We start from the raw sequence: 13,968 nt of genomic DNA on the forward strand, positions 1-13,968 counted from the left end.
CTGGGCTTCTCTTGGATAGTAGGCTTTTAATGGAATCTACTATTTCATTGCTTGATATTGATCTGTTTAAATTGCGTATGTCCTCCTGGTTCAGTCTGGGAGGAGGATATGTCTCTTGAAATTTGTCAATGTCTTTGGTAGTTTCTATTTTGTTGGAATACAGATTTTCAGAGTAGCTTCTCATTATGTTATGTATCTCAGTGGCGTCTGTAGTGATATTTCCTTTTGCATCATGTATTTTAGTAATTTGAGTCTTCTCTCTCCTTCTCTTTGTTAGTGTGGCTAAAATTTGTCTATTTTGTTTACTTTCTCAAAGAACCAATTTTTTCTTCTGTCAATTTTTTGAATTGTTTCTTTTGTTTCCATTTCATTGATTTCAGCTCTGATTTTAATTATTTCCCGTATTCTACTACTTTTGCTGTTGTTCTGTTATTCTTTTACTAGGGCTTTGAGCTGTAATGTTAGGTCATTTAGTTGTTGATGTTTCATTCTTTTCTGGAATGCACTGCATGCAATGATTTTCATCTTAGTACCGCTTTCATTGTGCCCCAGAGATTTTGATATGTAGTATCATCATTCTCATTGACCTCTAAGAATGTTTTTATCTCCCCCCTAATGTTTTCTGTTATCCATGTTTCATTCAATAGCATATTATTTAGTCTGCAGGTGTTGGAGTAATTTCTGTTTTTTAATTTATCATTGTTTTCTACTCTTAGTCCATTATAATCTGATAGAACATAAGGCAGTATCTCTATTTTTTTGTATTTCCCAAGGGCTGCTTTGTGGCATAACATATGGACTATTTTCGAGAAGGTTCCCTGTGCTGATGAGAAGAAAGTGAATCCACTGTTGATGGATGGAATATTCTATATATGTCTATTAAGTCTAGGTTATTGATTGTGTTATTGTGTTCTATGGTTTCTTTGTTTGGTTTTTGTTTGGCAGATCTACCTAGTGGTATTAAAGTCACCCAGAATTACTGTGTTGTGGTCTATGTGATTCCTGAAATTGAGAAGGATTTGTTTGATGTACAGGAATGCACCATTGTTTGGGGCATAAATATTTACTATTGTTATGTCTTCCTGATTTATGGTTCCCTTAAGCAGTATGAAATGTCCATCTTTATCCCTTCTGACGAACTTTGGATTGAAGTCCTCTTTACCTGCTATAAGGATGGAATTCCCACTTTTTTACTGAGTCCATGTGCGTGGTAGGTTTTTTCCCATCCTTTTACCTTTAGTCTGTGGATGTCTTTTTCTATGAGATGAGTCTCTTGCAGGCAGCATATTGTTGGGTCATTCTTTTTAATCCATTCTGCCAGTCTATGTCTTTTGATTGATGAGTTTAGGCCATTAATGTTCATTAATGTGTTATTGAGATATGATTTGTATTCACAGTCATTTGGCTTATGTTTGGTTTTTAAGTTGTCTTGGTTTCTCCTTTGAGTGTTTTTTCTCTAAGGTAGTTGCTCCCTTTGCTGACCTCCATTGTTGTTTTTCATTTCCTCCTCATGGAATATTTTTTGAGAACATTCTGTGGTGCAGGCTTTCTATTTGTAAATTTTTTTAACTTTTGTTTATCATGGAAGGATTTTATTTCATCTTCAAATCTGAAGGTTAGTTTTGTTGGATATAGGATTCTTGGTTGGCAGCCATGTTCTTTCAGAGCTTGAAATATGTTTGTCCAGGCCCTTCTAGCTTTTAGAGTCTGGGTTGAGAAGTCTGCTGCTATCCGTATTGGTCTCCCCCTATATGTAATCTGATGCTTTTCTCTCGTGGCCTTCAAAATCCTATCTTTATTTTGAATGTTAGGCATTTTCATTATAATGTGCCTTGGTGTGGATCTATTGTGATTTTGTGCATTTGGCGTTCAGTAAGCCTCTTGTATTTGATTTTCCATTTCATTCTTCAGGTTTGGGATATTTTCTGATATTATTTCATTGAATAGGTTGTTCATTCCTTTGGTTTGTATCTCTGTGCTTTCCTCAATCCTGATAATTCTTAAATTTGGTCTTTTCATGATGTCCCATAGTTCTTGGAGATTCTGTTCATGATTTCTTACCATCTTCTCTCTTTGGGCAACTTTATTTTCAAGATTCAATATTTTGTCTTCATTGTCTGAGGTTCTGTCTTCCAAGTGGTCTAGTCTGTTGGTGATGCTTTCCATTGAGTTTTTGTATTTGGGTTATTGTTTCCTTCATTTCAAGGATTCCGGTTTTTTTTGTTTTGTTTTGTTTTGTTTTTTGTTTTTAGTTTTTTGATAATCTCTATCTCTTTGTTGAAAAACTTTTGCTTCCTGCACTTGCTCTTTCAGCTTATTGGTATTATCATTCATTGCTTGCATTTACTCTCTTATCTCATCCTTTGCTTCACAAATCATCTTCATCATGTATAATCTGAAGACCTATTCTGACATTTCTTCTACCATACTGTCACTGGATTCTATAAATATAGAATCTAGATTTGTTTGGATCATTTTCTTCCCTTGTTTTTTCATGTTGTTCATGTATCTTCCCCTCTAGCAGTGCAGATCTGGGGTATTGCAGCTTTCCCGCATCAGCTTAGAGTGGCCTTATAGGTTTCCAAAACCTTTTCCTTAAGGGGAGATCAATTTTAGCAGTGCCCAATTCAGACACTATGCAATCCTAGACCAAATAGCCCCTATGAGGACAATAACAAAATTTCATAATAAGCAGAATGAATTCAAATATTAACTTCAGTATAACAAACAGATTTGCAATAAGGTCTGCTGTTTCAAATGGAGGACAAAGTGGATGCAGAGGGATGTAGAATGTGGCTGTTAATGGAATAAGAAAAGAATATACAGAAGTTCTAGATAATAGAAAGGGTGAGAGTCTAATCAAAAGAAATTGGATGTTAGCATGCAAAAAAAGGAGAAAAAGACTCTGAGGGAACAGGTAAACAAAAGAAAAGAGAGCAAGAAAAGTAAAGAAATGAAAACTTAAATTTTTTCAATAAGGAGAAAAAAGAAAATCTACAGTATAACAGTCATATAGTAATGAGACCTCCCAGAGTTCAGTAGCCTGATTCATGAGAGGTACCTGACAATGAGCTTCAAGTCTCCAGCAGGCGTCTCAGGATGGGATTTGCCCCACCCAAAGATCGGAGCTACAGCTTCCAGGATTATCCAAGATGGCCGCTCTGGCTTCGAAACGTGTTGCCAAATGGGGAGTTGCAGCTCAGGGTGTGGACGTGGTCAGCTGGAGGTCCCAGAGGCGGGGTGTGGTTGGTCAGGCAGGGGTCCTGGAGGTGGGGTGTGTTTGGTGTGGTTGTGGGATCCTGGAGGCCAGGTGCAATCAGACAGTCTGGGGTCCCGGTGATAGGGCGCAGTCAGTTGGTCTGGGGGTCCTGGTGGCAGGGAGCAGTCAGTTGATGTGAGGGCCCCAGAGGCAGGGAATGATCGGTCAGGCTGAGGGATCCTGGAGATGGGGCTCAGTCAGTCTGGCCAGGGGTCCTACGGGACTTGGCTATTGTCTCAAAATGGTGGCAGCCACGTGTAATCAAACCTGCAGGTACTTTAACAGTGAACTTCCAGGCAACAGCAGGCAGCTGGTGCTCCACTGGCAGTCGGCGATCAGTTTGCTGACTGTTGTCGGAGGATCAGGAGGTGAACCTCGTGCATTGTGTGATGGATAGGTGTAAGGCAGGCGATGGACAGGTGAGAGGCAGGCAAATGGTTGCTTTAAATATTTTGACGTGGGTCTGGGCATCTGAAGTTTTTCAGTCCTCCGGAAGATTCTAACACACAACCAGGACTGACAATCCCTGAGCTAGGTGTCCTGAAAACACAGAGGGAAAATTGGTGTTATTTCCTCTGGCAATGGAGGAGAGCAAGGGAGCCCTATTCAGGTGTGGATGCTGTAGAATAGCCTGTGCTGGACTCAGCTCTCTGGTGCCCACGGCTGGGCTGACTCGACAGAGCCCGCTCATATCCAGCATCAGCCGAGGACCCCCATCCGATGCGAGTGTGCCTCTGAATAGGAGCTAGAGACATGAGGCATGGCTCTTCAGCACAGGGTCCTCCCTTGTCTTGAGGAACCAAATGTCACTGAGTAGTCTGTCCCTTGTCCCTTCACAGAGCCCCACTTCCTGGAAACAGCTTCTCTGGAGGAAACCCCTGTGATGCTGTTCATGGTGTGAGAAGCTCTTGGCCCCCTTGCTTGCAGTGCTAAGAAGAGAGAGAGGGCCAGGATGCAGCTCAGTGGGGGATGCCTGCCCAGCTGCCTCAGGCCCTGGGTGAGACTCTCAGGACCTGGCTGGGGCAGGAAAACAGGTGGAGCCTCATCTGAGGGTTTCTGCTCCTCCTCTCACTGGGGATCTCCTGGCAGCTGCAGGAACAGGACGGAGGCTTTTCTTGGGGTCCCCACTGCATTTGTTGCTCCTTCTGGCTACTAAAGAACGAATGTGTAGTTTCAGAAGGAGTGATGCTAGCAGGCACAGGAGTCATTTATTAGGCTCCTACTGCATGCCAATGCCGTGCCTTGCCTTCCCCCTAATGTTGCAGGGTGGTGATCTCAATCACCTTACAGAAGGGGACACTGAGGCTCAGCAGAGAAGGAGCAGGGGTAACATTAATGGTCCTGTGCGGATGAGAGGACCTGCTCTCCTCCCCTCCCCCCCAGCCTGTGCCCTTGGCTGGCCACGCCCCTCTCTGAGCCTTATCTCACAAGGGGTGCTCACTAGGACCCCCTCATGGGGCAGGTGGGGACTCAAGAGCTGAGGGGCTCCAAGTGCTCAGGTCACTGTCAGGACCTTTAGCACAAAAGGACCAGTCCAGACACAAATTTCACAAATCAAGTCATCTCTTATTCAGGAACAAAGTTTCATGCAGGGGACCAGGGTGGGCAGGGATGGGGCGTGCACCTTCCAGGGACCCATTTTCCTTGTGCAAAATGAGTCCTGGTGGACTAACTTTCCTGATATAAAATGAGCCACTGACCAAAGGAGGAGATTGGGCTTTTATGGGTTCTGTGAGATGGTTTCGTGAGCATGTCAGTTTGGACACTTGGGACTTTGGGTTCTTGGCGTGGGTGTGGTAGCCAGCACCTGTGGAGAATTTATCTTGAAGGAGATGAAAGCTATCAATGCAGGGCTTTCTTTTTCACTCTTTCCTCAGGCAACACTGTTTTGGGTACTTTTTATTTTCCATATTCAACAAGGACATTTAGCAGCTCTTGACATGTGGCCACTGATCAGAGTCCCTAACCCCTGTAGGGACTTCCAGCTGCTGGGGTCTGGGTGACTCCACTTCTTCGTGACACCCTCCATGGGGTGCCCTCTGAGTGTTGGATGCAAGTCAGGCAGTGAGATCCATATTTGCTAAGACCAACATTCAAGGTATTTGCCACCCGGTAACTGCTGTAGAAGGTGCTGGGTGCTGTTGTGCAATCTGGAGTCTCCAAAAGACCCATCTGAAGACCATCCCCTGCCCAACGTCCTCATGATCCCTCACCAGTGGGCCCTCAGGACCTGCTCAGCAGCATTGGTCTGTGCCTCTTGTAATTATTCGTCAGTTATGATGACTATTCTTGTTCATTGTAGGATAATTTACAAGTCTATATATAGATCAGAACCTTCAAGTCAGCTGCGATCCCCTGTCCTCAATCTGAGTCTCCACTCTGAAGAACTCAGTCCTTTTCTCCAAGGATCTTCTGACATAAACAGATATGAAAGAAGAAAGGGAGGGAGAGGACTGCCCCCCGTCCTACTGTCCTGCCTCTTGTCTCTGCACCTGATAGTCACTTTGTTCTCCTTCCTCAGGGCCTCTCCCTCCTGCTTACCCTGTCAACCCCTGTCCAGTCTCCATTATATACTGGAATTTTCCATACACTTCTGTCTCCTCACCCAGCAGACTTTGGCTCCTACTAGGTAAAATCTGGAAAGGAGTTCCTGAGGATATGGAGACTGTTTGGACCAGGACCCTAGGTGACCTGGAGTGGTCTTCACAGGGGTCTCATTTGCCTCCTGATTTAGGATAACAGACCAATAGCAATGATGACCTTCATACCATCTTCAAACCATGTAAACTTTTGCTGCTGGGTATTCTCCATGTTTGCTTCAACAACCCTGTGAGTTAATAGTTTAGAGCAAGGGAAACTAGGACAGCCCTAGAGAGCTGATGACTTCCTGCCCTGATACCTGGAGACTGGCTACACTACTCAAGGCAAATCTAAGGTCCCTGGGAACAAGTCCACCACCTGGCTATTAAGCAAATTTCTGCTACTGAAAGAAATGTTCTCTCCCAAGGATCCACAGTTTTCTGGAGACCCCCATTCTGTGGCCCAATGTCAGTTATCTCCTTGTGTAACCACAGGAGTGGGTCTGGATGCTGGAAGATTTCTTCAAGGTCCAGATTCTTTCCAGCATGCCCAATCATGGGTCACTTGTGCTGGGTCAACACTGGGCCCCTGATTTGTCCCCGCACCTTCTGGCAGGAATAGTAACTATAGGAAGTGAATGACAATTTCTCTGATAGTAGGAGATACATGGAGGTTGCCAAATCCCATCTGCTAATCACTTAGCCAAGTAAGCACACCAGTGCAAGTGGAGTGCACAGCTGGAATGGTCAAATGATGAAGGATATTCTTCTACAAATCCAACAGCATTATCCCAGTTAATAAAATTAATGAAAATTATCTCTAATCATTAAAAATGATTGCAGTATGTATTCAAAATTTTCAAAGTACCTTCTATAGTAGTTTTCTCTGCAACAAAATTGGTTGGAATTCATCTTTAAGTGTATGGTACAACCTCCTTAGGAAACCTTCTGGGCATCAGTAAGTATTTCCCCAAGTTTTAATATGATGCATTTCCTTAGCATTTTAGGGCCAAAGGCCATATTTCATTTTGAGTGTATCAGGGTAGGTTGTGAACCATAGGCATTTTTGTTCCATTGTATGTGAGGTTTCATTTTTAATTATACCTGCAGATTTGCTCCATATAAGTCCTTATTATATGGGTAAAGTCTGAAGGATGTGTAGCAGGTATAGTACTGTGTCTCTCTCTCTCTCTCTCTCTCTCTCTCTCTCTCTCTCTCTCTCTCTCTCTCTCTCTCTCTCTCTCTCTTTCTCTCTCTCTCCCTCCCCCCCCTCTTTCTCCAATTAGTTTGCATGAGATTTTTCAATTTTATTGATCTTTAAAAGGGACAATCTCTGTGTTTCAATGATCTTCTCTATTACTTCTCTGTATTCCATTTTATTGTATTTCTACTCTTTCCTTTTTTTATTATTTCCTATTTTCTACTTGCTTAGGGCTCATTTTGATCTTCGTTACATTACTTCAGTGGGATAGGTTGGAATTATTGATCTGAGATTCTGCCAGCGTCCTTTGACTTGCCTGGACACCAGCAGGAAAACATAATTCAGATGGCCAGCCCAGGAGAAGACTGGTGCAGCCCAGATCCTCTCTGTAATGTGGGACCACAGTATTACATTTCTCCTGGTTGCAGTGAGGATTATATGATGCAGGAGAAGCATTTTTGTTGGGATGGAGAAAGAAGATGGCACCAGATATTCCTGGAGCAGAGTTAATCTGAGAACATCCTACTGTGACCATGAGCAGCCACCCAGCATGCTCTGAAGGTCTTTGAGTACTTGATCCATAGGTCCGTAGGCCTCATCTCAGGTTTTGCAAATCCCCCTTCAGGACCCTATCCAAACACAGAAAGTCCTTGAACTTGAGATTCCAATCTCCCCTGCAGCTCTCCTACTCTTAAAATTACCTCCAGGAAACGGTCCTCTGCTGTTGCTGCCCTCTGGCTCCAGGAGACAAAAAATCTACAATAGTACCAAGAAGCCCCTTGGGTCTCACCCTTCCCTTTGCCTTCCCATGACTCACACTCAGCTTGTCATTGTCTCTCCCCAGAGGACTGATGTCCAGAAACAGCCCTGAAATGCCACAGCTAATAAGTACCCTCTCCCAATATGTGTTCAGACATCAGATGCCAAGATTCCCTTCCTGAGGTTAAGCCAGTTCACTTTTGGGGAAACTGTGAGCAACTGCAAACATGGCTCTTGGAAAAATCAAAAGATTCCCAAGTTCTGCTGCCCAGGATCTGGCTTTGTGTGACCAACAGAGAGACTTCAGGTGACCTAGCACTGGAGTGGTGGTCTTCTGGATGGAGGTTGATGTCCCTCCCAAGTAGAAGAACTTTTACTTGACTCACCAGTGTGTATCTGGTCAGCGGTTTTGTCAGTTTAGCCTGCACCTCCTTAGCAGGCTACCAGGGTCCTGAGACACAGGGTCATTCAGCTCACCCGTGGCACTGAGCAGACAGCTTTGCCCACCATGGTACAGCCCTCACCCATATGCTTGCCACACCAAAAATTGTTCATTCATATGTAGATTCACTAGATCATTGTCTTGGTCCAAATCCATGGTCTCAGGAATCTCCATATAGGACTTCAGGGAGGAGCTTGTCTGGGTTCCTCCTCCAGGGAGGAGCTTGTTAGGATTGCACAAAGCTATGAATCCCCCTAAAGTCCTCAGGCCTGTTTCCTTAGCAGGATATGATTATAATGTTTCTACATGGAATGGTGAGGATCAAGTAGGGACCCCGCACCACTGGAAGGGCAATGTTCATGGACACACATTTTCAACTTCCCCAGTGAGGACACCATGGGGCCTGAGGCTGGGTGAGTGGGAATAAGGAATCTGTTGACCTGGGCTTCTACCTCAGGCTTGACCAGGGCAGCCAAGTCAGAGTGTGTCCCAGGAAGCCTTCTAATCGCTCCTCCTGTCCCTTGCTTTTCAGGAGCAGTGAAGTCTGCACTTGCTTCATATCTCATAGCCCTCTTCCTTGGCCCCAAGATCCTACTGGCAGTCGGTGTCTCTGCCATCTTTATCCACAGGAAGCAGAAGTCCTGACTGTAAGTCCTGAGGAGGGACAGTATGCTGCAGGCTGCTGCAGAGGGACAATATCAGTGGGATTTCCAGCCCAGCTGGTCACAGCAGCAGAGTTAGTGGGGTCTAGAGAACAGGCACACATCCCTCAGCACCCTCAGGTTCTCATGGAACTCTGTGGGATCCCCAGCTCCCAGGAAGTGTGTGGGGTGTCCATGAGATGACTAGGTGAAAGATTGGCAAGGGGTGTAAAATGAGTCCTAGAGGCTCCAGAGGTGAATGACCCAGGGGCTACCATGGGGGTCAGGAGATTGTATGTGTCCCTTAGAGGCCACCTGTAGATGGGTCCATCCCTAGGCCTCCATAATTCAGAAGATTCCACTCTATCAAGCAATGTTGAGAAATTCTCGGTGGGTTCTTCTCAGGGTTGCTCCCCTTCTGACCCTTAGTGTGCCCAAGCTGAAGGAAAGGGGAGGGATTTCAGGGCACAGGAGATGCAGTGCTCAGGGCCATAGCTTGAGGATATTGGTCCATTCACAACAGGCCTCCCAGGATGGCCATGCCAGGAACTCATAGCTCTCAGGGGACATGTCATGAATGGACAGCAGATAATTGAATGAGGATGTGTTACACACAGATCCTTAATCTCTCCCTGCTACCTGTGACCCTCAGTCTCTGCCACCTTCTTCCTGCTCCTTGGTGCTCAGTCTGAGAGAAGGAGCCTTCAAGAAGCCTCTGTAGACTCTGCTCCAAATGCCTCCCTCCCAGGACACACCAGCCCACAGGCCCCTGTTGCTCCTCTGGCCAGTCCTTGATGCCCCATGGCTGAGTCTGCACTCATGGTGATGAGCTGAGGCCCTGGAACCTGCCTCTGGGCAGCAGCTCATGATCCCTCCTCAGAATGTGATGAACCAGCCCCATTGAACACGTCAGGATGGCTCTCCTCCACTGCCTTGGGGTGGCCATCAAGCACCCCATATCCTCGCTGTCAAGGGTCATCCTGCCTTCTTTCTCCTGCCCACCTCTGCTCCCTAGCCCTCTAGAAGCTCTCAAATGAAACTCATTATTTAATAAGAATAATTATTCTCATTTCTCTTTACTTAAATGTCCTATGACTCAAATGCAGACCAAAAAAAAAAGTTCTCCTTAACCTGAGTGATTTTCTTCCTTTGCACTTACTAACATCAGTACTGCCCTGGATAAAGGTAGCCATTCATCTCCAGGGAAGAGCAGGATTGTAAAAATGACCCTGAAAACTGAAACCCTGAAATGCCATCTCCATTGTGATCATGAAAAATAATGATCATTCTTCCCCCTTGACAGTGTCTGTCAAAATATTAAAAACACTCAATGTATCAGTTACATGTCAGTTTAAATGTTTAAAGAAATGTAAACTATAATAAAAATGTGTACGTAGTGCACAGTGATTGGAAGCATTAGAAACACTGAGTGTTTGTGTTTTATTGCTTTGTAAAAACTTATCCCGAGGAGTCTGAACCACGCAGAGCTTGTTTGTATTACCTGAAGATGTGGAGCAAGGGTCTCTCTGCCTCGGTGAAGCTCCGCCCCCTTCCATACCATCACCCTTTGAGGCACCACCACTCCCCATGGGTGTGGGTAACGTCACCTTCACCAGGTTCCTCTGTCTGCCAGAGGAAGTCCCCACATGGGATCCCTGTTCACACACAGGCCAGCTGCTTCTGTTATGACCCACTTGTGTCCAGTCCAATCTCACTTCCAGAATTGTCCCCTCTCCTGTCCTCACTGAGCTCTCATCCCTGTGGCCTATTCTTAAAATATGGAATAGATCAAAGAGGATTAGAGTAGAAATCAAGAAGCTCAAGTAAATGGGAACACACGTACAACATATCTAAATCTCTGGGACACTATGAAAGCAGTTCTAAAAGGAATATCCATGGCATTCAGTGCCTACCTTAGAAAAATTAAGAGATCTCAAAGAAATAATCAGCATAAGCACCTCAAGACCTTAGAAAATGAAGAACAAACTAATTCCAAAAAGAGTAGAATGTAGAAAACAACTAAGGTCAGAGTCAAAATTAATGAAATTCAGAATGAAAAACAAAGAACAAAGAAAGAAAGATCTGGTTCTTTTAAAAGATGAAATATGATTGATAAACCCTCAGCCAAATAATGAAAAGAAAGAGAGAGAACTCAATCGAATTAGAGTTGAAAATGTATATATTACTGGAGACACTTCTGAAAGTCAGAAGATCATTAGAAACTATGTTGAAAATTTAGACTCAAATAAGCTGGAAAATCTAGAAGGCACTAACAAATTCCTAGGCACACATGACCTACCCAGATTGAAACCAAAAGATATGGAAAAACCTAAACAGACCATACTAAGGAATGGAATGTAAACAGCTATTAAAGTCCTTCCTATAAAGAAAAACTCAGGACCGCATGAATCCTCAGGTGAGTTCTACTACACCTTTACAGAGGAACTAATAGCAGTCTTTCTCAAATTAAGCCATGAAATTGAAATACATTCTATGAATCCAGTGGTACCCTGATGCCAATAGCAGATGGGACTGATCAAGGGAAGAAAACTTCAGGCCAATATCCTGATGGAGTTAAATGCAAAAATTGTTAATGAAATTATACCAACCTGTGAAATTAAACCATCTCTGTGAAAAGCACAGAGATGGCAATACACCATAATCAAGTGGGTTTCATCCCAGGGATGCTAGTTTCTTCAACATTCACAAATCAATAACTGATATTAACCACTTAAACAGAATTAAGAACAGGAATCAAAGGACCATTGCAATAGGTGTAAAAAAAGGCGTTTTGTACAATCCAGCATCCATTCATGTTAAAAACGCTGGAGGAGCTTCCGATGAAAGAAACGTACCTCGGCATTATAAAGGCTGTGAATGACGAAGCCACAGCTAACATTATACCTAATGGAGAAATTTTAAATGCACTTTGTCTCAAATTAAGTACACACAAGGTTGTCCATGCTCACCACTCCTGTGCAATATAGTTCGTGAAACACTAGACAGAGCAATCAGGCAAGAGATGGAAATTAAGGGATACAAAGAGGAAGAAGTCATCTGCTTGCACATGATATGATCCTATAACTAGAAGAACTCCCCCCCCAAAAAAAAAACTCAAAAAGAAGATTTTTAGTGATTATAAATCAATTCAGCAAAGGAGCAGGCACAAGATCTACACCCATAAAACAATTGCTTTCCTGTACTCCAACAGGGATTCAGCCAAGGAAGAAGTCAGCAAACCATCCCATTCACAAAAAACTCAGAAAAATAAAGATCCTGGGAAGTAGTCTAACCAAGGAGGTAAAAAGAGCTCTACAAAGAAACTAATGGAACACTGAAGAAGGAAATTGAAGGAAACTGTAGAAGATAGAACAACACCATGTTCCTGCACCGGCAGAATTAACATGATCCAAAAGGCCATACTACCAAGAGCAATATGCAGATTCAAGGCAAGCACTATCCAAATGACAATAGCATTCTTCACAGAATTAACAAGCAATTCTTAAATTCATTTGGAAGAATAAAATCCCAGTAGAGATAAATCATTACTGAAAGAGAAAATGATGCAGGGGGCATCTATCTGAGCTGAAATTATACTAGAGATATATATTAAGCAAAACAACATGGCAATGACAAGAAAAGACATGAAGACCCATGGAAAAGAAAGAAGACACAGGACAAACCCACATACTCACAGCTACCTGATATTTGACAAGGGTACTGAAATACACTTTGGAAAAAAGACAGCCTCTTCACCAAGTGGTGCTGGGAAAACTGGACAGCTAGCTATCTGTAGGAAGATGAAACTAGATCCGTATTTCTCATCCTACACAAAACTTGAATCAAAATGGATCAAAGACACAAAAATTAGTCCAAAAAGACTACAACCACTAGAATAAAACACAGGGCCAACACTCTGTCATGTATATGCTGATGACAACTTCCTTAATAAAACCTCCAAAGTGCAAGAGAGAAAACCAAGAATAAATAAGCAGGATGCCATCAGTTAAAATTGTGGGAACAGCAAAGGAAATGATTAAGGGAATGAAGTAAGAGCTTAATAAATGGGAGAAGATCGTTTTCAGTCAGTCTTCCAACAGAGGATTAGTACTCAGTGTATGTAAAGAAGTCAAACTCAAACAAAAACATTAAAATAATAATAGTGCAATCAATAAACAGGCAAGAAAACTAAATAGAAATGTCTCCAAAGAAGAAACACAAATGGCCAATATGTCTATGACAAAATCGTCATCATTCCTCATACTCAGGGAAATGGAAATCAAAATAGCACTAAGGTTTCATCTCATTCCAATCTGAGGACAAATGCCAAGATCACAAATAATAAGTGTTGGTAAGCATGTGGGGAAATGTACACTCATATATTTTTGGTGGGACTACAAATGAGGTCAGCCACTCTGGAAGGCAGCATGGAGAATCCTCAAAGAATCAGGAATGCAACCACCACATGACCCAGCTATCCCACTCCTTGATATTTTTCCAAAAGATCCAAGATCAGTGTACTACAGAGATGCAGTCACCTAAATGTTTACAGCAGCACAATGCACAATAGCCAAGTTATGGAATCAAAACAGGAGCTTGACAATAGATGAATAGATTAAGAAACTGTGTTTTCTATAAACAAATGAGTCCTTCTCAAGTGCAAAGAAGAATGACGTTGTGGTAATTGCTGGTAAATGGATGGAAATGGAGAATATGATGCCAAGTGAAATAAGCCAGACTCAGAAAGTGAAAATTGGAATGTTTTCTCTCACCTGTGGAGGCTAGAGTTAAATACAGGAAAGAAGGTGAGGAGGATTGTGTATAATGGAGATACAGGAAAGGTCGGTGGAATAGAAGGAGACCAAGAGTCAGAGAAGAGGGACAGAAAAGGTAAGGAAATCCGGAATGAATTCTTAAAATCATGTATGTGCAAGTATAAACACACCACGGGGAATTTCACCTTTAGGTATAAATTAAAAGAACCAATGAAAACCAATAATGATATGAGCAAAAGGAAGTCTAGGTGAGAGGAGGAAACGGGGGATGGGTGAGGACAAGAGGGAAATGTGGGGATGGGGAATGAGAAA

The 13,968-nt window shown here is 43.2% G+C and overlaps 1 protein-coding gene across 2 annotated transcripts in view; it reads left to right on the forward strand.

Annotated features, from left to right (window-relative positions):
* Nucleotides 1–10,282, forward strand: part of LOC306654225 (signal-regulatory protein beta-1-like) — a 29,597-nt gene extending 19,315 nt beyond the window's left edge. Inside the window, exons 3-5 of one of the 2 annotated variants that reach the window (XM_079127554.1) lie at nucleotides 4,099–4,156; nucleotides 8,773–8,887; nucleotides 9,499–10,282. In XM_079127554.1, coding sequence (XP_078983680.1) covers nucleotides 4,099–4,156; nucleotides 8,773–8,887; nucleotides 9,499–9,573 — 248 coding nt within the window. In that variant the 3' untranslated portion in view covers nucleotides 9,574–10,282. The remainder of the gene's footprint in view (nucleotides 1–4,098; nucleotides 4,157–8,772; nucleotides 8,888–9,498) is intronic. The other variant, XM_079127555.1, reaches the window with a different exon arrangement.
* The last annotated feature ends 3,686 nt before the right edge of the window (nucleotides 10,283–13,968 follow it).

Source organism: Sciurus vulgaris, assembly GCF_902686455.1.
Source record: "Sciurus vulgaris genome assembly, chromosome: 2".
NCBI classification, from domain to species: Eukaryota; Metazoa; Chordata; class Mammalia; order Rodentia; family Sciuridae; genus Sciurus; species Sciurus vulgaris.